At 41.5% G+C, this 22,356-nt stretch overlaps 1 protein-coding gene across 7 annotated transcripts in view; it reads left to right on the top strand.

Moving 5' to 3' along the window:
* The window catches only part of LOC128625509 (uncharacterized), a 32,910-nt gene extending 11,136 nt beyond the window's left edge, over positions 1 to 21,774 (top strand). For 2 of the 7 annotated variants that reach the window (XM_053653885.1, XM_053653884.1), the window contains one exon: positions 21,350 to 21,774. In XM_053653885.1, the coding sequence (XP_053509860.1) occupies positions 21,350 to 21,753 (404 nt within the window). In that variant the 3' untranslated portion in view covers positions 21,754 to 21,774. Of the gene's footprint in view, positions 1 to 1,498; positions 1,562 to 2,661; positions 2,965 to 3,433; positions 3,721 to 3,856; positions 3,979 to 5,222; positions 5,481 to 6,804; positions 7,014 to 8,437; positions 8,755 to 14,726; positions 17,055 to 17,409; positions 17,464 to 17,550; positions 17,860 to 21,349 lie in introns of those variants that run through there. The other 5 variants (XM_053653883.1, XM_053653882.1, XM_053653889.1 and 2 more) reach the window with 5 other exon arrangements.
* The last annotated feature ends 582 nt before the right edge of the window (positions 21,775 to 22,356 follow it).

The raw sequence follows: 22,356 nt of genomic DNA, 5'->3' as shown, positions 1-22,356 counted from the left end.
CACACCTGCAACCAATCTCACACATGGAGCATACGCAGTATTTAAGGACTTTGTCAAACAATCCGACTTTGTGAAGTAAACGTTCAGTTGACTTGTTCTCTGCCGTTTTCCAAGCCTTATTCTCGTGTTTTGCCTAAGTGACTTTTGACCATTGTTTTTGCTCTTGACCTCGATTTTCTGCCTTGCCTAGTTTTGTCTGTTTGCCTGATTTCCCGACCACAGATTTCGCCTTACCCCTTTGGATTACTGTTATATCTGCCTACCTGCACTTGCTTCCGTCTCCGCCTACAAAGCGTGACAGTATTATTAATGTAAACCAATTATTATGAAATTTCACGAGGATATTGGCACTGAAGTATAACTATAGAATTAAATTAAAGCTGGCAGTATTTTCAGGAGGAGCAAAAATGGCACTTACAGTGTTGTGAAAAGTATTTCTTGATTTCTTCTTTTTATGTGTATATCTCATACTAAATAGTTTTAGATCTTCAAATGAAATACAACATAAAACGAAGGCAACCTGAGTAAACACACAATACAGTTTTTATTTATTTATTTATTTATTTTTATTGAAGCAAAACAAGTTATCAAAAACATACTTCCAAATTTGACAAAATGGTGGCGCTAGAGTGGTGGCAGCACTAGGCCCCAGTTTGGTCAGGATATTTGTATGGCTGCTATAGACATCCGAGCCAGAAGAAGAAGAAAAGGCAGAAGAACAATCGGGTGCCTACGTCTCTTCTGTGCTTGGGTCCATAATTGACACAGTTAGAAGATGTGAGCTACAATCGCACTGCAGGAATTCAGTCGTGTGGAACTGATCTACACGTCTGATGGATAAAAATTCAATCAGCTTTTTTCAGTCTATTATGTGCAGCTCTTTAATAAATAAAGAAATGTGTTTGTTGGTAAATTGATGAGGAATAAAACATTTGGGGATGTGCTGTTCACAGGTGATTGCTTTAAGACTACACAGGAAGCCAGACATTCCCTAAAATTACATTAAAATGCACAAAGTGAACTGTTTTCTATAGTTTCTGTATTATTTGTTAATTTTGGAAGGAGTCAGTCAATATTTTATCTAATCAAATGATCAAATCGCTCCCTTCAGTATCACTCTGTTTGTTCATTTAACACAGACTGTTTTGGTGGACAGCACAGCCGAAGTGAACCCTCACCCCGACACAGCACTAACAGACACTGTGAAGCTGGTGCAGTGTTTTAATGAGACGAAACACAGTCCTGCTTCTGTTATTTTAATAATCACCAGGGAAATAATCAGCTGTGGGTGGAAACTGTAACTCCACTTCATCACACCACCCAATTAATGATTATTTTACTATAATTGATCACAGTGGAATTCCTCATTAATACTTTACGATTAAATAAATTCCAGTAAACTGCAGGTTTAATGATAAAATGTAGCTGTGAGTGTGTTTCTCTCTCCTGCTTTATTCTCCACCTGTGCAGTACTGATGGTGGTGTTGTGTCTCCTCAGTCATGCAGTCCTGCAGCGTTCACCACTGTGTCCTGCTCTTACTCACCCTCACATTCACCACTGGTAAGTGTCGTTCACTCTCTCACAACATTTACTACCACTGCACACTCTCTACACTCTCACTCTACACTCTCACTCTCACTGTACACTCTCACTCTACATTCTCACTGCACACTCTCTACACTCTCACTCTACACTCTCACTCTCACTATACACTCTCACTCTCACTGTACACTCTCACTGCACACTCTCACTCTACACTCTCACTCTCACTCTACACTCTCACTCTCACTGTACACTCTCACTGCACACTCTCACTGCACACTCTCACTGCACACTCTCACACTCACTGTACACTCTCACACTCACTGTACACTCTCACACTCACTGTACACTCTCACTCTCACTGTACACTCTCACTCTACACTCTCACTCTCACTCTACACTCTCACTCTCACTGTACACTCTCACTGTACACTCTCACTCTACACTCTCACTCTCACTGTACACTCTCACTCTACACTCTCACTGTACACTCTCACTCTCACTCTACATTCTCACTCTACACTCTCACTCTCACTCTCACTGTACACTCTCACTCTAACTCTACACTCTCACTCTACACTCTCACTCTCACTGCACACTCTCACTGTACACTCTACACTCTCATTCTACACTCTCACTCTACACTCTCACTCTCACTCTACACTCTCACTCTCACTCTAACTCTACACTCTCACTCTCACGGTACACTCATTGCACACTCACACTCTCACTCCCACTGTACACTCTCACTGTACACTCTCACTCTCACTGTACACTCTCACTGTACACTCACGCTGTACACTCTCACTGTACACTCTCACTCTCACTGTATACTCTCACTCTCACTGTTCACTCTCACTGTTCACTCTCACTGTACACTCTCACTCTCACTGTTCACTCTCACTGTTCACTCTCACTGTACACTCTCACTCTCACTGTACACTCTCACTGTTCACTCACTGCACACTCTCAGTGCACACTCTCACTGTACACTCACTGCACACTCTCAGTCTCACTGTACACTCATTGCACACTCTCACTTTCACTGTACACTCACTATAACTGCAAATGCACACTCTCACTGCACACTCTCACTCTCAGTTTCTTCTCTGTTTCAGCTCCGGTATTAGCTGCTGTCTGTTCTAAAACAGTGAAGCTTCATCAGCCTGTGACTCTCTCATGTGAATATAAATGTTCTGGTTCAGTCAAATGGTCTTTATTTAATAATCGAGATGTTGTCTTCACTCGGTGTGACGAGACGTCGTGCAGCTCACTGGTGAAGGGATATAATATGTCTCATGATCAGTACCAGGATGGAGATCTCTCTCTCATCATCACTGCAGCTGATTACAGAATGAGGAACACGTACTCGTGTGAGTGTGGCGTCTCAGAAATCTCTACTGTGCGCCTCAGCATTGAGAGTGAGTGTCTTTATCTCTTCTACTGCGGATAAAACATTCAGTCTGAATGATTAGGATCATTTTCAGAGTGGAGTTAATCACACAGTCAGGGTTTAGTACTGAAATCACACACATCAGTATTAATGAACTTATCATATTTTCACTTTGCACAAAAGGGTTTTTCACACAGTGGACATCGGAGGAGATGCTTCTTGGACATACGGCAATTTACATTTTACAGCAAAGAAAAATATAATTTCCTTCTTCAGTCCACATTTTCTATCCCTGATTTTTTTCAGGTATGAAGATGGTTGTATTTAAAGGTGATGGTCTTCACACTATTATAAAACCCTGTCTCTGAAACTTCTACTAAAGAAAAATCTGGCAACCTCAGAAGTGTGAACTTTCCCCACGCAATTTCTGGACTCTGAAAGCAGCTTGAATGATTTCTTTTTCAATCTAAATACAGCTGAATGTGTTTTCTCCTCAGCCGTGTTCTCAGCAGTTCAGAAGAACCCTGGTGAAGATCTGATCCTGGATCTGTCCGTACCAGAGCCAGTGGAGGTGATTTATACAAGCAGTGATTCAGCTGATGGTGAACAGATCTGCACTGTGACTCAACGCTCACTACAGTGTAAAGCTGAATACACAACAGAACATCACTCAGATACCCAGAGCTCACACTGAGAGACGTGACGCACAGTGATCGTGGACGTTACACCATCCGGGACACGGAGAATATGGAAGACATCCGTGTGTACTCTGTCTCTGTGACAGGTACGTCTCAGTGTGTCTCAGTGTGTCTCAGGGAGGGTGCAACCTGGCGGTCTGCAGGGGAAATGTCACGGATAGATGTAACGTGTGTGTGTGTGTGTGTGTGTGTGTGTGTGTGTGTGTGTGTGTGTGTGTGTAGATGAGAAGTTTCCTCGGTGGATAATTGGACTCATAGTGCCGGTGGTGGTGATTCTGCTGGTGATCCTTCTCTTTCTATGTATAAAATACCAGAAGAATGCAGTCCATCAGGAGTTCATCAAGGTAAGTGTGACTGCATCAAGCAGCTGAGTGTGTGTGTGTTGGTGTGTGTGTGTATATAAAATAAAGTGTTTTGTTTTGTATTTATTTATTTAATTTTCCCACTGCACCACTAGTTCAGGACGTCTGACACGTCTTCTTAAACGTCATCTATATTTTATTGTTCTGCATTTTAAACTTTTGTGTGTGCGGTGGATTAGTGGTTAGCACGGTCGCCTCACACCTCCAGGGTCAGGGGTTCGATTCCCCCTGAAACCCTGTGTGTGTGGAGTTTGCATGTTCTCCCGGTGCTGCGGGGGTTTCCTCCGGGTACTCCGGTTTCCTTCCCCAGTCCAAAGACATGCATGGTAGGCTGATTGGCGTGTCTGAAAGTGTCCGTAGTGTGTGTGTATGTGATTGTGCCCTGCGATGGATGACACCCTGTCCAGGGTTTCCCCTGCCTTGGGCCCCAGGCTCCAGGTTCCGCTGTGACCCTGTAGGATAATCGCTGTAGATAATGGATGGATGGATTTCTTACTTTTATCTTCAGTGTGAGACAATAGACAAGAGTGAGCGCTTACTAAAGTGTCTTTATAATGAGGAAAAAACACAAAAGCTCTTTTATAGTACCAACATATAATGCAATCTTTATCAACATGTCAATTCAGACAGTGTATATATACAGTGGTGCTTGAAAGTTTGTGAACCCTTTAGAATTTTCTACATTTCTGCATAAATATGATCTAAAACATCATCAGATTTTCACACAAGTCCTAAAAGTAGATAAAGAGAACACAATTAAACAAATGAGACAATAATATTACACTTGGTAATTTATTTATTGAGGAAAATGATCCAATAGTACATATCTGTGAGGGGTAAAAGTATGTGCACCTTTGCTGTGAGTATGTGGTGTGAGACCCTTGTGCAGTAATAACTGCAGATAAACGTTTGGGATAACTGTTGATCAGTCCTGCACATCGACTCTGAGGTTTTTATCCCATTCCTCAGTACAGAACAGCTTCAACTCTGGGATGTTGGTGGGTTTCCTCACATGAACTGCTTGTTTCAGGTCAGGACTCTGACTTGGCCATTCCAAAACATTACACCACTGTATACGTAACTTGGAGTTATTTAATTACTACTGTTCAGTTTATAACATGGAGGGTTTGGATAAAAATCCCAGAGATCCTGTAAGATGAGAAGGTGTGTGTGTGTGTGTGTGTGTGTGTGTGTGTGTGTGTGTGTGTTTAATGTATGTTTAATAGGTGAGCAAGCAGCTGGAGCATGTGAACAAGCTTATACAGCAGGCCCGACCTGGGAAAGAGCAGGGCAATAAAAGGCGTGTCGGTGCCACAGAGGCTTTGCAGAAGGCAGAGGAGGCGATGAAGGAACTGGAACAACGGTACAGAGAGAACCCTAAATATTCAGAACAGATCAAATTGTTCTGCAAGGCGAAGAGAGCAGAGCTGATGGAGTGCAGTGGTGAAGAAGGTGAAGGACTTCTGATGACTGAGAGAGGAGGGGTATGTTTATAGTTTACGAACACACGCGCACACACACACACACACACACACACACAGACACACTGTTGATTTGTGCACTTTTCTAGATGAGGTGTGCTCACGGTCCCATTTAGTGCCATACAGTTATTCTTGCACCTAGTGGTCAACATTGGGAACTACAATAAGCTCTAATAGAGAAGTCAGGGACAGTTCAGGCCTTGTTGCCAGATTGAGCAAGTTTAAACCATTCTCTGCGGCCAACAAAATCTTATTTTATAGCAATGAGCCTGAAACCAACGAGGTAGTCTTACCCGTCGAGCTCCAGCCGGAGGTCAACGTAGTGACCTCATTTCCTGAGCTCCAGTGTGAGACCAATGAAGTGGTCTATCCAGCCATGTTCCTGATAGAGGCAGAGGACACGGCCTACCAAATACTGTTCACGCCTGAGGCAGACGACACGGCCTCCCATGCCATGTTCCTGTCTGAGGATGATGGCAGAGCCAACCAAGCTCTGCTCACACCTTTACACCTTTTTCGTGTGTCTTTGTTCTTTGTTCACACTGTTTCTGTGTCTTCTTGCCAGGCCCGTACTAAGCCTTTGATCCTCAGTTTTTTGTTTCATGGTTTTGATCCTGTTCTCTTGTCTCGATTCTTGTCCTAGACCAGTTAATGCCCGTTTGCCGATCGCCTGACTCCTTGATTGTTTGTGACCACGGGTTTTGCCTGACGTTTTTGGATTTTATCTGTCCCTCTCTTAAATAAAAGCTTTAACTGCATTTGCATCCATCTCCTGAAACCCATTACATGACGTTCTCCTGATAGATTTGAAAGAAATTTGTTGCTGTTTTTTCAGAAACAATATTTTGTCCTAATTTCATTATTGAACTTTCCTCTCAAGTTAACATCATAGCCAATAGGAAACAGTCAGCAAAAAACTTTGAACAGTTAAACAGAACAGACCTCGTTATCTGTGTCTGCTTATATAACTGAGACACTTCATCGGTGGGTCTGTGCTTTTATTCAGTTACTGTTGTTAAAGGGGTGTGTGTGTGTGTGAGAGAGAGAGAGAGAGAGTGAGAGGATGTACTGAGTGTGTGCTTGGTGTATAATGATAGTGTGGTTAGTGCATAACGATGTGTGTGTGTGTCTGTGTGTGTGGTTACTGTATAATGATGTGTGTGTGCGGTTGGTGTGTAATGACTGATTTCATTGTGTAATGTGGTTAGTGTGTAATGATGTGTATGTGATGTGTGTGTTGAGTGTGTGTAGTGAGTGTGTGTGTGGTTACTATATAATGACGTGTGTGTGTGTGTGTGTGTGTGTGTGTGTGTGTGTGTGTGTGTAGGTGGTGTGTATTGAGCAGATGATGAGGAAGATGGAGGAGGTGAAGAGCAGCTTACAGCAGCTCAGTGGTGATGGAGCAGGACACCTGCAGGGTACAAGCTCCGACATCATCTCAGAGACCCAGATCAATCTGACTGAGATCGAACAGTGGTGTAGACAGAAGAGGGCGGAGTTAAACAACTTCAGGCAGCAGCACACAGCTGGAGCAGAGTGAGATTTTACATTCTGTAGTATCTTTTCTTCTGGAGGAAAAATAGCTCTTTTAGTTATAATTCAGTCAGAAGGCTTACTGTGAATTTTACTTTAGAATAAAAACTAATTCATTTATATATGTATTTTTTATTTTATTTTATTATTTTAGTCACCTAATTCTTCATGAAGAAGTGTATGTATTTATCTAATAAGAACTTTTATTATGCTGAATGCACTTAATTTCAGTAGTTTTGCTCAGGTGTCATCAGCTAAGCTAATTCCAGCTAGCTACATTGGATATAAAAAGTCTACACACCCCTGTTGAAACTGCAGGTTTTTGTGACGTGAAAGAATGACACTAAGATAAATCGTCAGAACTTTTCCCCTCAAGGTGAAATTACAGCGTTTAAAAATTAAGTGAAAAACGTACAATAACCAGGTTGCATAAGTGTGCACACCCCGGAACTAATCCTCTTCAGGTCACCCCACAGATTTTTAGCTGGATTCAGGTCTGGGCTCGAGCTAGCTCATTCAAAAACACTGAACTTCTTTTGGTTACGTGTGCCTTTGTTGATTTGGACGTGTGCTTTGGGTCATTATCATGCTGAAAGGTGAAATTCCTTTTCATCTACAGTTTACTAGCAGACACCTCAATGTTCTGCACCACAATCCACTTTAAACAGGGGTGTGTAGACTTTTTTTATATCCACTGTAGTATTGTATTAGCTTAACAAGGCAGTTTGTGTACCAGAGCATAAAACAGTTTATTCTAAAATAACGTCACTGAGATCAGAAACGTTGCTTCCGGGCGTGTAAGGAGTGTGTCACTTAAACTCCTAAATTCCTCCATGCTACATTCCCTGTTTACAAACAACACACGGCTGAATGAAGTCCATCCTGTGGTCATTTTCAGTGCTGAAGAAACGACACTTTACACTCTTAACACACAATAATTACTGCAGTGTGAATGAATAAGAGAAAGAGGAATGTTTCATTCGGACCTGCTCTGCACTTTATTGCACATGTACATTGTCCTGTAGAGTCGAGTTGTCATGGACGCAGCGCAGGTTTATTCGGGATGGTGTCTTCTCAACCCGTGATGTCACATCAACATGGCTGATCACGGCACCGCCAGCATTCCTTACATGACTTATACGAGTATATTAAATGAAGTATTTGTTTGGATGAATGGACATGCAGACATGTTCACCTGTTACATCTTTATCACTGACTATACAGATGGCTCTTTTATGGCGATAGTCATTAATCAGCTCGGTGCTGACGAATCGTCAACCTGGAGGCAGTCAGGTTCAATCGTTTTTACCCTTGTTATTGTTCATATTTATATTAAATACTAAATCTGTATATACCATCAATCTCACTGTATATGTAATTCTCGTTCACATATCGCTCCTGTGTGTAACGCTGGCTACAAACTGCAGTAATCCATCTCTTCTGTATCTGGCCCTCACTTTAAATACTCATGGGAATGAACATTTTTCTGTTGGAACAGTAATCTACCTCCAGTAGCCCTCGCGACACGGTGGTGGTGTTCTAACTCGGTGAGCCTGCTGCGCTGGTCACCTGATCTTCACTTACTTCCTGGTTCTAAAACAGAAATCAGGGATTCGACCTCATCATGTGTTTGTGGGTTAAAATCAGTTCTATTCTGATGTAAAGATGAAATCATTTCTTATAACACTAGAACAAATATTTCTATATTCTTATTTAAGTTATGAAACAGCAGTTGATTTAGTTACAGCCAGATGACGGCCATATTGTGCTGAAAGCCGTATTCATTTATTGTGTTATTATATTATATTATATTCTGTTAAACACTCACGGTGTTTGTATTACAAACCCCTGAACACCTGCACATTTCTGCAGTGATTTAATCAGCACAGTGTATAAAATCCTGCAGATCCAGGTCAAGAGCTTCAGTTCATGTTCACATCAAACCTCAGAATGAAGAAACAGTGTGATCTGTGTGACTTTAACCCTGGCGTGGTTGTAGGTACCAGGTTTGAGGATTTCAGAAACATCACTCTGTAGTGTTTACACACAGTGAGGGACAGTTCTGAGGGATGAGACGCCTTGTTGATCAGAGAGTTCAGAGGAACAATCCTGATTGGTTCACACCAACGAGGTCTTCTGCTGCTGTACCTCAGGGTTTGACGTGTTTGACGTGAGGTCACTTTATCCACTTTATTTCACATTAACGATCTCAAAATGTTCTCTATTTCCACTGTACACCTGCAGCCTGAACTTGTGAGGTTGAGAAATAACGTTGAAATATTACCTGATGAATAATGAAGATGGGATTTTAACAGCTGAATATTTTGGAACTGTATTTTAGGAAGGGGAATGTGTGTGTGTGTGTGTATTGAATTACGAACGCTGGAATTTTATTTTCAATCAAAATAGACAAAGCCAACGAGCTGCAGAGGAAACTAATTCAAGTATTGTTATTACGATATGTTTTTATTCAGTTTATGTAATTCAACATGCCATTTTGCCGTGAGGGCATTTGGCACTGTTATACTTCCATAATTTGTAGGATTTATATGAAATGATCTTCGTAACCAGCAGATGAACTGATTCGGTTCAGATTAGAGAGATCAGAAAACAGCTGCACAGATCATTCCACAGTCACATGTCCATGTGCTCCTCTGAGGTTCCTCTGTGGTTCCTGGGGAGAGAACACTGCTCTTTTGGTGGAGTTTTGAGAGAGGACCTGTACTAGCGTACTCTGATGGGTTTTGTGGAGCTCCTACACTAAATGTTGTGATGCAGATGTGCTTCTAGAATATCATGTGTAATAAATATCAGGGGATATGGTGACAGTGGAACATCATGTACAGCTGATTAAACTGGTCCATACCACTGCAGACTAGTAGATCGAGTAGATATAGGAGTGATGGAGAGAAGATGGCCTGAGCCAGTGTTAGTGGGATAGACTCCGGATCCACCACAACCCTGACCAGGAAGTTCTCTCTAGTCACTATTAAGAATACTTTTAAAATGAACTGGATCAAGCACTGTCTTTATGAGAATAATCTCCCATGGTTCTTTATCCACAATCTAGTCTTTTAAAATGTGGAGGTCTTCATGTTTTACTCAGCTGTGATTTGAAGTGCACTAAACTCCCAGTTCTTTTCAGAAACTGTGATCAGATATAAATACATATGTAATTCCTAATAAAGTCAAAGAAACCCATTTTAAAATAATAAATAGATATTATCCATGTAATGACTTCATTAGTAAGTTTAAAAGACGGGTTTTGGCCATTATGCTGTTTTTGTAAAGGGGAATCAGAAAATCATATGTTTTTTCAGTTGTTATTATCTGAGTGGTTTAATAAGTTTGTCACTATAACTGATGTAATGGTTTTGTTTATGGAGTGTGATACTGCTTTATTGGAAATGAACAATATAATTTAAATTTTATTTTATTTGGGAAATATCATATACATAAAGTAAAGTATATGTTAACTGTACCAAATGGTAGAGTATTTTCCACTGATTAAAGATTATTTACGATTCTCTAATGTCAGTACAGAACAATCTTAAAGCTGTTCAGACTTCTCTTCTGTTCAAAAGATTCTGATGTATTAGATGTAGGATCGATTTTTGATATGAGATGCAGGAATTTGACTGTTTTATAGATTCAGGTGTTTTTCTGTTACTTTGTATTCCACTACTGTTATTTCATTCATAATAAATAAATTTAAAAACCACTCTCACTTCCTGAATCGCAACGCGCATGCGCCATCACGTCAAGCTCACTCTGACCCGCACGCGCCGCATGCGCCATCACTTCAATCCCATTCTGCCCCGAACTCTGCGGAGTTAGTCCAGTTTTTTATTTTTTACTGTGCGATTATAAACTTCACCTGTTTTACTCCTGACGTCAAGCGGATTTATTACCGACTTCACTCTTATTTCAGTCAGTTAGTGAGGAGCTCCGTTACCCAGCAGACTCCAGTTCTACTTCCGGTATTCTGTTGTTATTTCCGGTGAGTAGTGAACATAATTCCTCCATATGGTACACAGGTGATATTAACACTGCAGTAGTTTCTCCTGGTGTGTGTTTATTTATCTACATGGACGGATAAGACTCGATAACTCCGCACTTGTGTTTATATTTTGCTGCTTTGAGTTAATGTCCATTTTTAAAAGCGTTATACACATTGTTCTCCCTCTGTTAGAGGCTGTGTACAGTTTATTATGGACATTTGTATTTATAAATATTATATTTTCCTATTTGTTTAATATTCTCGATTACATTTTTGTGTAAATTTATACATTGGTTTATTCCGTCGGGTAACCGGAAGCTACGAGCTCACGGCGCGGTGAACGCTGGAAATAGTTTATATCGCATCTGAGAGTCGATCCTCCTTCTAAACTTTATCTTAAGCAGTGGCTTTTACTCGGTTCAGTGGCCGGTGTTTATGTTATTCATGATGTATATTGTGTTCTGATAATAAATATTTAAATATGTTGAAGCGTAATGAATGTTTGGTTTATTCAGTCTGCGTTATCCTTTACTGCTCCATTATCCACGCTCTTTAATCAGTCACCAAATAACTCCTATAAAAAGTATTTATCATAAGGGGAAATATTGGGGTGATATCAGGGTCAACTGAACTTGATGGAACACTGTTCCTGAAAATAATCTGTGGAGCTGAAACTTAAAACGCTAATTTGTCCCGTGTCCCATTCACTAATATAGGAATGGGCGGGGCTAAACAATTCTACTGCAGCCAGCCACCGAAATACGTCCTTATGTATTCTTATATTTGTACTGAGATGCCAGCCACAAAACATGCCATAAACAAAATATACCATTATTTAATGCTCAATAGCATTTGAAGGGAATGACTTACAGTCAAAAAACAACTGTAAAGTGTTCATCTTGGTGTCAGGAACCAGAAAAACCTTCACAAATGCATAAAGGGGGTCAAAGTGACCCGTACTGGACTGAATGGTTTTCTTCAAAAAATAGATGTCCTATTAATTAAATAATTTATAATATATATACACACAGTATCTGTGAGTGAGTACACCCCTCACATGTTTGTAAATATTTGATGATATCTTTTCATGTGACAACACTGAAGAAATGACACTGTGCTACAATGTAAAGTAGTGAGTGTACAGCTTGTGTAACAGTGTAAATTTGCTGTCCCCTCAAAATAACTCAACACACAGCCATTAATGTCTAAACCGCTGCCAACAGAAGTGAGTACACCCCTAAGTGAAAAATATGTTTTTATTTGGGTTTAGGACTGCACGATTACGGCCAAAATGATCATCACAATTATTTTGATCGATATTGAGATCTTGATTATTTATCATGATTATTGATTGATTTTAGGGACAACATATTTTTATTGCACTTTCACATTTAAATAAACAGACCGCTGCTTTCACCTCCATGTCGTGCTACATTCCTGACAATGTACAAATCTTTACATCAAATTAGACTGATCCTTAAAGTGGATCAACTCGTAGAAGCAAAATATAAATAAAATTGTTCCCAAAATATAGGATAAGTAAAAATACTATAAACTAAATGAAAATATTCATCAAATATAACAATATATAACCAAATAAAACAATTCAGGCGAATGCAGAAAAGTCAATAACAGAGTTTACAGGAGGAGAGACGCAGACAAATCACCCAATAGCGAGGTGCAGGGACGACGTCATTTTGTACCGAAACCCAGAAGTGACCATCACACCGGTTCCCTCGACAAAAACCCAATAGGATTTTCACATAGACTTTTGGATTATTGCAGAAAATAATCTCTGTGATCAACAAAAGTTTACAACACTAACACGTTCTGTCCATCAAGATCATTTTCACAAATCAACACAACTTTTATGAAGTTTGAAAACTAAATACAATCTCCAGAAATAAACATCTAACCGTACGCTATAAACGAACTACACCACGGTCGCTCCACTTCGTCACCGTCACCGAGCTTCCCACAAACTTCTCCAAACTTTATTTAAAACATTCTCCATAATACAGATTTACTCTGTGGATGAATCTTCATCCAGGTTTATTTTTGGGAATTGTGCACCGCACACCTGAACCAGTTTATGTGTACGGCGTGATGATGTTTAATGTCCCGACAATGTCTGTAGTCCCATTTAGCAGCATGTTAGTGTCATGATTTCCCCTCACGCAAGCGTTGGAGCTCGCAGCTCGCTCTGAAGCGCTAAAATGCTAACTGGTTTCCGGGTTTTGGTGTACAAAATGACGTCATCCGTGCACTACTCTATGGGGACTGTCTGTAAGTTTAGGAAGCGCTTGATTTGATCTGCAGCGGAGTTTTCTATGAGCGGAGGACGAACTTTAAACGTCAATATCACAGTCGATCATGTTCATGCAATCGTGGGCCGTCAAATAGAGATCAATATTCGATTCATTGTGCAGCCTTATTTGGGCTTCTTTTTATTTGTTAAATAAAATTATTTTTGCTTTTGAAACTCCTGAGTGATTTCAGTGTAAAACGTATCTGAGGTCGTAATAGGCTACAGTCATATAATATTTACGGTTATACGTTATATTTGTTTTGAGGCTGTGGTTACGTATTAAGTAAATGATTATGATATTGAGCTAGCGTTAGCTTCCTTGGTTGATGACGTCACTTCTTTCACTGAGGTTGGTTTGTTTCAGAGAGAACCCCTGCTGAAGATCAGTTTACAGCAGAACAACACATTTTCCGTTCGTTTTATTTACCGTGTCACAGTGTATCCGGAAAGTATTCACAGCGCTTCACTTTCCCACATTTTGTTATGTTACAGCCTTATTCCAAAATGGATTCAATTCATTATTTTCCTCAAAATTCTACAAACAATACCCCATAATGACAACGTGAAAGAAGTTTGTTTGAAATCTTTGCAAATTTATTTAAAATAAAAAACAGAAAAAAGCACATGTACATAAGTATTCACAGCCTTTGCCATGACACTCAAAATTGAGCTCCGGTGCATCCTGTTTCCACTGATCATCCTTGAGCTGTTTCTACAACGTGATTGGAGTCCACCTGTTGGACATTCAGTTGATTGGACATGATTTGGAAAGGCACACACCTGTCTATATAAGGTCCCACAGTTAACACTGCATATCAGAGCACAAACCAAACCATGAAGTCTAAGGAACTGTCTGTAGACCGCGGAGACAGGAGGTGTGAGTGTGAGTGTGAGTGTGAGTGTGAGTGTGAGTGTGAGTGTGAGTGTGAGTGTGAGTGTGAGTGTGAGTGTGAGTGTGAGTGTGGTCTTTGGTCTTCTCCAGTCTGGCTTTTATCTCATTATCTGCTGAGATCACCTAGCTTTCTACCTTAGTTTTAAACTGTAGAAGAGATTTAGTGGAGACTTCTTGCTGCACGTAAGACTTACTTCCTGAAGTTCCTCAGTGAGTTCCTCTGTACAGGATGCAGAACCTAAATGGATATAGTAGTGCATATAATTAACTATAAAACGAAATCCCATCATCAGTCAGTTGTATATTCTTCCCTGTAGCAGTAAAAAGAGGATCATCACCTTGTCCTGTCACTGTGATGAAACGTTTCCATTGTTTGTTTACCTATGTTCTGAAGTGTTGTGGTGGTGATTTATGTTTGTGTTGTGCTATGGAATTGGCCAGTGTACTGTGGGCTTTAACCTCAACACTACACACTTCCTGCTCATGTTTCTAATTTCCTGTCTCTCCTCTCCTTAGCTCTAGAGATGACCCGTGTGATTGCCCCAGGTGAACCCATAGACGTGTTCTTACCCCTCACTGACCTGGTGGAGGTGAGTTTTACTGCCAGTGATGCTGTACAACCATCAAACCTGCAGACCTGCACCGTGGACAAGGAGAAGATCCAGTGCAGTCCAGATTATAAAGAGAGAGCGTCTCTCCTCAACACTCTTCAGATTAACGATGGAGACGTCTCTGACAGTGGGAACTACATAGTACTTCCAGTACTACTTACAGGATATCTGGAACAATGAGATGGTCCGTGTGAGAGGTAAGAAAGTGTAAATCCTACACTCGCTTTCAGTAAGCGCTTTATCCTGGTCAGGGTGATGGAGGATCTGGATTCACGCTTCCTTCCTGATTTGTGAAAATGAAAATGAGTCACAGCAGGTATTGTGCTGTCTCTGTATAATTGTGTGTGTGTTGCAGAGGAGACGCTGTGTTTGGACAGTAAGAAGGAGAGATCTATGCCAGCATGGGGGACTGCACTGATGGTGGTGCTGATGATCCTGCTCATCGTAGCAGGGTTATTGATGGGTTATCTGTGGAAAGAAATGCAGTAGCTCCATGGAGAATCTGCAAACACCAGCAGCGCCGAATGACTGAAAACACCAACGAACACCAGCAGCTCACAATGAATGGAGTTGTCAGCCATTCTCCAGGAGATGTGCAGATCTCCGTACACCCTGCTTTCACTAACCAGCAACACTGAAAGTGTCTGAATATGTCCCCCTGTCCTCCTCCCTGGGATTTCTGCTCCAGGGTTAGTGTGATATCTCCAGAGAGAGTGGTTGAATGTTTGTAGGATTTATATGAAATGATCTTCGTAACCAGCAGATGAACTGATTCGGTTCAGATTAGAGAGATCAGAAAACAGCTGCACAGATCATTCCACAGTCACATGTCCATGTGCTCCTCTGAGGTTCCTCTGTGGTTCCTGGGGAGAGAACACTGCTCTTTTGGTGGAGTTTTGAGAGAGGACCTGTACTAGCGTACTCTGATGGGTTTTGTGGAGCTCCTACACTAAATGTTGTGATGCAGATGTGCTTCTAGAATATCATGTGTAATAAATATCAGGGGATATGGTGTCAGTGGAACATCATGTACAGCTGATTAAACTGGTCCATACCACTGCAGACTAGTAGATCGAGTAGATATAGGAGTGATGGAGAGAAGATGGCCTGAGCCAGTGTTAGTGGGATAGACTCCGGATCCACCACAACCCTGACCAGGAAGTTCTCTCTAGTCCTGATTCATATGGATTCATATGATTCAGTCTTTTTCTTCTGTAATTCCACCATAAAACTCTCCTGTTTGCTTTGTGTCCTGATCTATAAACACCATTTTAATCTGATTCACTAAAATCACCTAGAAATAAATCTAGATTCCAAATAACAACACTATTAGATTCTCAGCTATTTAATAAAACTCATTTATATCCAGAGTTATTAAATCAGTAGAATATTCCACTTAAACACACTTTGCTGTGCTGATTAAAGATGTCAGGATTAGTTTTAGGAGTGAAGATCCGTGACGTCATGACACAAGGAACGCCCATTTTACGGTGTAAAGGGGAGTGCCGCGGACATGGACATGTTGGAGTCTCGCGCTAACAGGCTGCTGCTGTTGTTCCTCCTCGACATCGACGTTTAAATCTGGTTTTTAATTCATCTTTAGTGATTTTAACTCTGCGATTGGAAAGTTGATGTGTTTTATTCCTCATATCAAAAGTATTTTATTATCGACATCACAGTTATTGTAGAGTTTTAGAGATTAGAGCCGGTGTTTGTGTTCAGCATCTCTAAGTTTGGAGCTAGCGGAGCTGGTTTGTGTTTGTGTTCTGCATCTCTTCACTGCTGGAGATCTGTTGGAGTTTTTATATCCGGTGAGTAGTGAATCTACTTCCTCCAGATGTTACACAGGTGATATTAACACTGCAGTAGATTATTTACACGGACGGATCATGGGATGAAATGTTGGAGTGATTATTTACTCACCACATCGGCCGTCACTCCAGAGTTTCCATCAACTCCGTCATCAAAAGCGAGAGAGAAGTGCAGTTAATTATTTGTCATGCTGTACGTGCTAATAGACAACTGCTTGAAGCCGTGGGCTGCGTCTCAAACCGCGTACTTCTCGTCTATATAGCAGCCAAGATACATGTATTTTTCCCCACTACAGGCCTATAGTAGGAAAGTGTGCGGTTTGGGACACAGCCGAACTCTCTTGTTCGCCGCAAAACGTAAAACTGCCGTGTGTGATCGTGTCCTGTCGCACAATGCGGTGAAAACTCCCACACGACGTTCATAATGTGATTAAGGTGTGTACATGTCTGTAATACACGTCCATAATGCGACTGAAACAGGAGTACTCTGTCTTAATTCGATTAGAGCTTAATCCGAGTATGACCTTAATTAGATTTAGGTAAGTAAAAATTGCTGTTTACATGCTAGTTTCTTAATCATAGTATGGTCTTAATCGGGTTAAGAGTGGATTATTGTTGTCCATGTAAATGCAGCTACTTACTACTTTACAGAATGACTGACCCTCTAGCCAAAACACTGGAAGACACTAATGAAGAGATTGTACTGTAGAGTTCTGCATTCCACACTTTTAATTTGAACCATTAACCTGTTTTTAACCCCTCCCCCTTTTCCTCCAGAAGGATCGACAGCGGCCATCATGCATCTCTGTGCAGGAGTGATATTACTGCTAGGTAAGGACTTTTATTTTGTATGTGTGTACTGAGGCAGCATGTGCAGTGATGAGATTTATACATTCCCTCTCTCTCCCCCTCCCCCAGTCCCCTGTGTGGTGCTGTCCGTAGACAGACAGAAGGTGTTTGGGAATCTGCATGAGTCGGCGTCTCTCCCCTGTACTGTGCAGTGCTCTGGTGAACTGACCTGGACCAGGTTTCAGAAGCAGGACGATGTTCTGGTCAGGTGTAGCAGCGTCTCGTGCAGGTCTAAAGACGGGTTTATTGTCTCTTATGAACAGTACCTGAAGGGGAATTCCTCCCTGACCATGCTGAAAGCTGATTACAGCCTTCGAGGACTCTACATGGCCAAGTGTGTCTCTGAGACCGTCTGTGAAGTCGTCTTTACGTTGTCCCGTGAGTATTTATACTCTGCATTTATTATTGATCTACTGTGGAGAGTAATAATATGGAGTACCTGGTCGTAAACTAACTTGGAGACCACATATTAGTTATAGCACTTTTCTAGACACTCAAGGCACTTCACACTGTATGGGGGGGTGGTGGTGGTGGTGGGGTCTCCTTAACCACCATTAGTGTGTATCCTCCACCTGGATGAAGCAACAGCAGCCATATTGCTCCAGAACTCCCACCACACACCAGCTATTAGTGGAGAGGAGAGAGTGTTGAAGTCCGTTCAGAGATGGAGATTATTAGAGGATGATAGAGAAGGGTCATTGGGGGAATTTGGGCAGGACCCTGGGGTTATACCCCTACTCTTTACCATAAGTGTCCTGGGATTTGTAATGACCACAGAGTCAGGACCTCGGTTCGTCTCATCTGAAAGACACTGCTGTTTTTACAGTATAGCGTCCCGGTCACTATACTGGGGCATTAGACCCACACAGACCACAGGGTGAGTGCCCCCTGCTGGCAACCAGCAGCAACCATAGTTTTCCCATCCAGGTACTTAGCAGGCTCAACCCTACTTATCTTCATCATCAATAAAGATTAGTGCGAATGTTCCAGAAGCAGCCATGCAAGCCCAAGCCATGACACTACCTCCACCATGTTTCACAGATGAGCTTGTATGTTCTGGACCATGAGCAGATCCTTTCTTTCTCCACACTTTGGTCTTTCCATCACTTTGGTAGAGGTTCATCTTGGTTCCAGAACTTTTGTGGCTCATCTCTGTCTGATTCTTACTGCTGTTTTTACAGTATAGCGTCCCGTTCACTATACTGGGGCATTAGACCCACACAGACCACAGGGTGAGTGCCCCCTGGTGGCAACCAGCAGCAACCATAGTTTTCCCCAGGAGGTCTCCCATCCAGGTACTGAGCAGACTCAACCCTGCTTATCTTCAGTGGGAAAGCAGGTGAGACCTGCAGGGAGATGTGACTCTGGCATTTATACAACAGCAGTGTTCTTGTATTCCATATTTCTATTTGTGTACAGTTAATAAAGCTGTGAGGATTTGTTGTACTGATCTGAGCTGTATAAAACACATTATTATGGCTATTATTATAACTTTTTGTTAAACCGCATCAGAACGTGGGCTCTAAATCCCATTGAAGTGAACTGAACAGCACCGATGCTATTCAATAAGGAACTGCAGGGAAAGTGATGAGCACTAAACTTAAATATCACTTATATAATGTTATACAGTATAGAGCACTTTATTAGGAACACCTGTACACCTACTCATTCATGCAATTATCTAATCAGCCAATCATGTGGCAGCAGTGCAGCACATAAAATCCTGCAGATCCAGGACTAGAGCTTCAGTTCATGTTCACATCAAACATCAGAATGAAGCAACAGTCCGATCTCTGTGACTTTAACCCTGGCGTGGTTGTTGGTACCAGATGGGCTGGTTTGAGGATTTCAGAAACTGCTGATCTCCTGCTGGGATTTTCACACACACACACACACACACACACACACACACACACACACAAAAAACACTCACTAGAGTTTACACAATGGTGTGAAAAACCAAAAACAGGGATCTGAGACTGTCCTAGGCACAGACTCGCCCAGTCAGAACAGCTGAAGATTGGAGAAAAACCAAGTAATTTTATTTTTTAAATTGATTTTTATTTATTTATTTTTACATATTCAGTCTTCAACTGTCCAGTTTGGGTGAGTCTGTGCCCGTGATAGCCTCAGATACCTGTTCTTGGTGGAACCTGATGTGGTCTTCTGCTGCATGTGTACATGTGTTCCTAATAAAGTGGACAGTGAGTGTAGCTTCATGTTATTAATACACTGATGGTAATTCTGACACTCATACAGACATGTACATGTCCTGAGTATTTTCTAAAGGACACAGAGGCTAATACACTTGGTTGACCACAGACATGGAGATGCAGTTCCCACCAAAAGTATTGGAACAATCCTTCACTATACACCGAAGACATTTGGGTTTGAGATCAAAAGATGGATATGAGGAGATAGATCAGAATTTCAGCTTTCATTTCCTCTTATTTACATCTAGATGTGTTACACGACTCAGAACATGGCACCTTTGGTGACAGACCACCCAGTTTTGGGGTGAGCAAAAGTATTGGAACAGAGTCTTATCGTAAATAACACAATATTTGGTTGCATTTCCCTTACTCGCAGTAACTGCATCAATCCTGCGACTCACTGACTCCAAACTGCTGGTTTCTTCTTCTGTGAAACCTCTCCTGGTTTTTACTGCAGCCTCTTTCAGTTGTTGTCCTGTGTTGAGGTGGAAGTGTTTGTTTTGTATCGTCGTCTTGCTGCATGATGAAGTTCCTCCTGATTAATTCCGATGTATTTCTCTGTAAATCTACTGGCAGAATGTTCCTGTAAACTTCTGAATTCATTCTGCTTCTACCATCATGAGTTCCATCATCAATAAAGATTAGTGAGAATGTTCCAGAAGCAGCCATGCAAGCCCAAGCCATGACACCACCTCCACCATGTTCCACAGATGAGCTTGTACGTTCTGGATCATGAGCAGATCCTTTCTTTCTCCACACTTTGGCCTTTCCATCACTTTGGTAGAGGTTCATCTTGGTTCCAGAACTTTTGTGACTCATCTCTGTCTGACTATTACTGCTGGTTTGTATCGTGTGGTATGGCCTCTGTATTTCTGCTCTCGAAGTCTTCTTCAAATGGTGGATTGTGAGACCTTCACCCTGTCCTGTGGAGGCTGTTGTTGGTCACTGACTGTTGTTTTTGGGTTTTTCTTCACAGCTCTCACAACGTTTCTGTAATCAGCTGTTGTTTTCCTTGGTCGACCCGTTCTGTGTCTGTTCCTCCATACACCAGTGGTGTCTTTCTTTTTCAGGACATTCCAAAGGGTTTTATTGTTTATATCCAATGCTTGTGCAGTGCCTCTGATAGACTTCCCCTCCTTACTCAGCTTCAGAATGGCTCGCTTTTCTCCCATAGACAGTTCTCTGATCTCCACGTTGGTTTATCCTTTAATAACAAATGCCTTTACAGGCAAACCCAGAGCTCAAACATGGATTCTTTAATTGTGTAAAGATTTGATCTAACAGGACACACCTAGGTAACAAGAAACACCTGTCAATCACGTGTTCCAATATTTTTTGATCACTTGAAAAAAATGTGTGGTCTCGAACAAAAGGTCCCATGTTCTAACTTGTGTAACACATTTTAGGTGTAAATATCAGGAAATGAAAGCTGAAATTCTGATCCATCATCTTTTGATCTCAAACCCAAATCAGAATGGTGGAGAGCTCTCCCATCTCCCAGACCGTCTGCCCTGCTGTCAGACTGCTAGCTGGAAAACCACCACAGAATGACCCATGCATGTCAGGGTGGTAACCTCATCATCCCTCATCATCCCTCATCAGCAGTCGTCAGTACGTCTGTACTCACACGTTCTCATTTTATTTCCTCTCCTTAGCTCTAGAGATGACCCGTGTGATTGCCCCAGGTGAACCCATAGACGTGCACTTACCCCTCACTGACCTGGTGGAGGTGAGTTTTACTGCCAGTGATGCTGTACAACCATCAAACCTGCAGATCTGCAGCGTGGACAAGGAGAAGATCCAGTGCAGTCCAGATTATAAAGAGAGAGCGTCTCTCCTCAACACTCTTCAGATTAAAGATGGAGACGTCTCTGACAGTGGGAACTACACAGTACGGGATAAAGTGAATGATGAGACTTTAGCCATCGTAACGGTCCATATGAGAGGTAAGAAAGACTTAAAAATCATCATATATGTTTACGGTATATTACATACTCTTGACCTGTGTCTTATGATTTTATACATTGTGCTCCTGACACCTGATTGGCTGATTGGATAATTGCATGAATGTGGAGATGTTCCTAATGAAATGTTCTGTGAGTTTGTATACCTGCACCTTTTAAACATTGATTGGGTTTCAGTTTATATGTGAATGTCTGGACTGCTCACTTCTCCATGACTTTTGAGGGGTGTGTGTGTGGTGTAGAGGTGTCATGATACCAAAATGTTGTAGTCGGTACCGATACCACCAAAAGTACATGATACTCCATACCAAAGTCAATACCACGGTGTGATATAAAAATAAAATTGAAAAAATAAAATGAAAAACTCTCCTGGAGGACATCCTCCTCTGGCTGATAGTGGCGGGGGGGGGTAATTTTAGTTATCAATACTGTCTGACAATGAGTGGAGGTGCACTCCTAAACGCATGCACACACACACACCCCTTATACCCTGAATGCAGCATTAGTTTAAATTCACTGATCTGGTGTTAGGATATAAAGATTTATTAAAAGCATGAACATGTGAATAATTATGAGTGACATTACTACGTGTACCTGACAGGACACGGGCTGAATGGAGATGCATGTTGGAACATTAGGAGGTGGTTTATAACACTGCAGTGTGTTAGCGTCATTAACAAACAACAAATAACTGTCTC

The sequence above is a fragment of the Ictalurus furcatus genome, chromosome 22 (assembly GCF_023375685.1).
Source record: "Ictalurus furcatus strain D&B chromosome 22, Billie_1.0, whole genome shotgun sequence".
Classification (NCBI taxonomy): Eukaryota; Metazoa; Chordata; class Actinopteri; order Siluriformes; family Ictaluridae; genus Ictalurus; species Ictalurus furcatus.
This window is presented reverse-complemented; position numbering and strand designations above follow the sequence as displayed.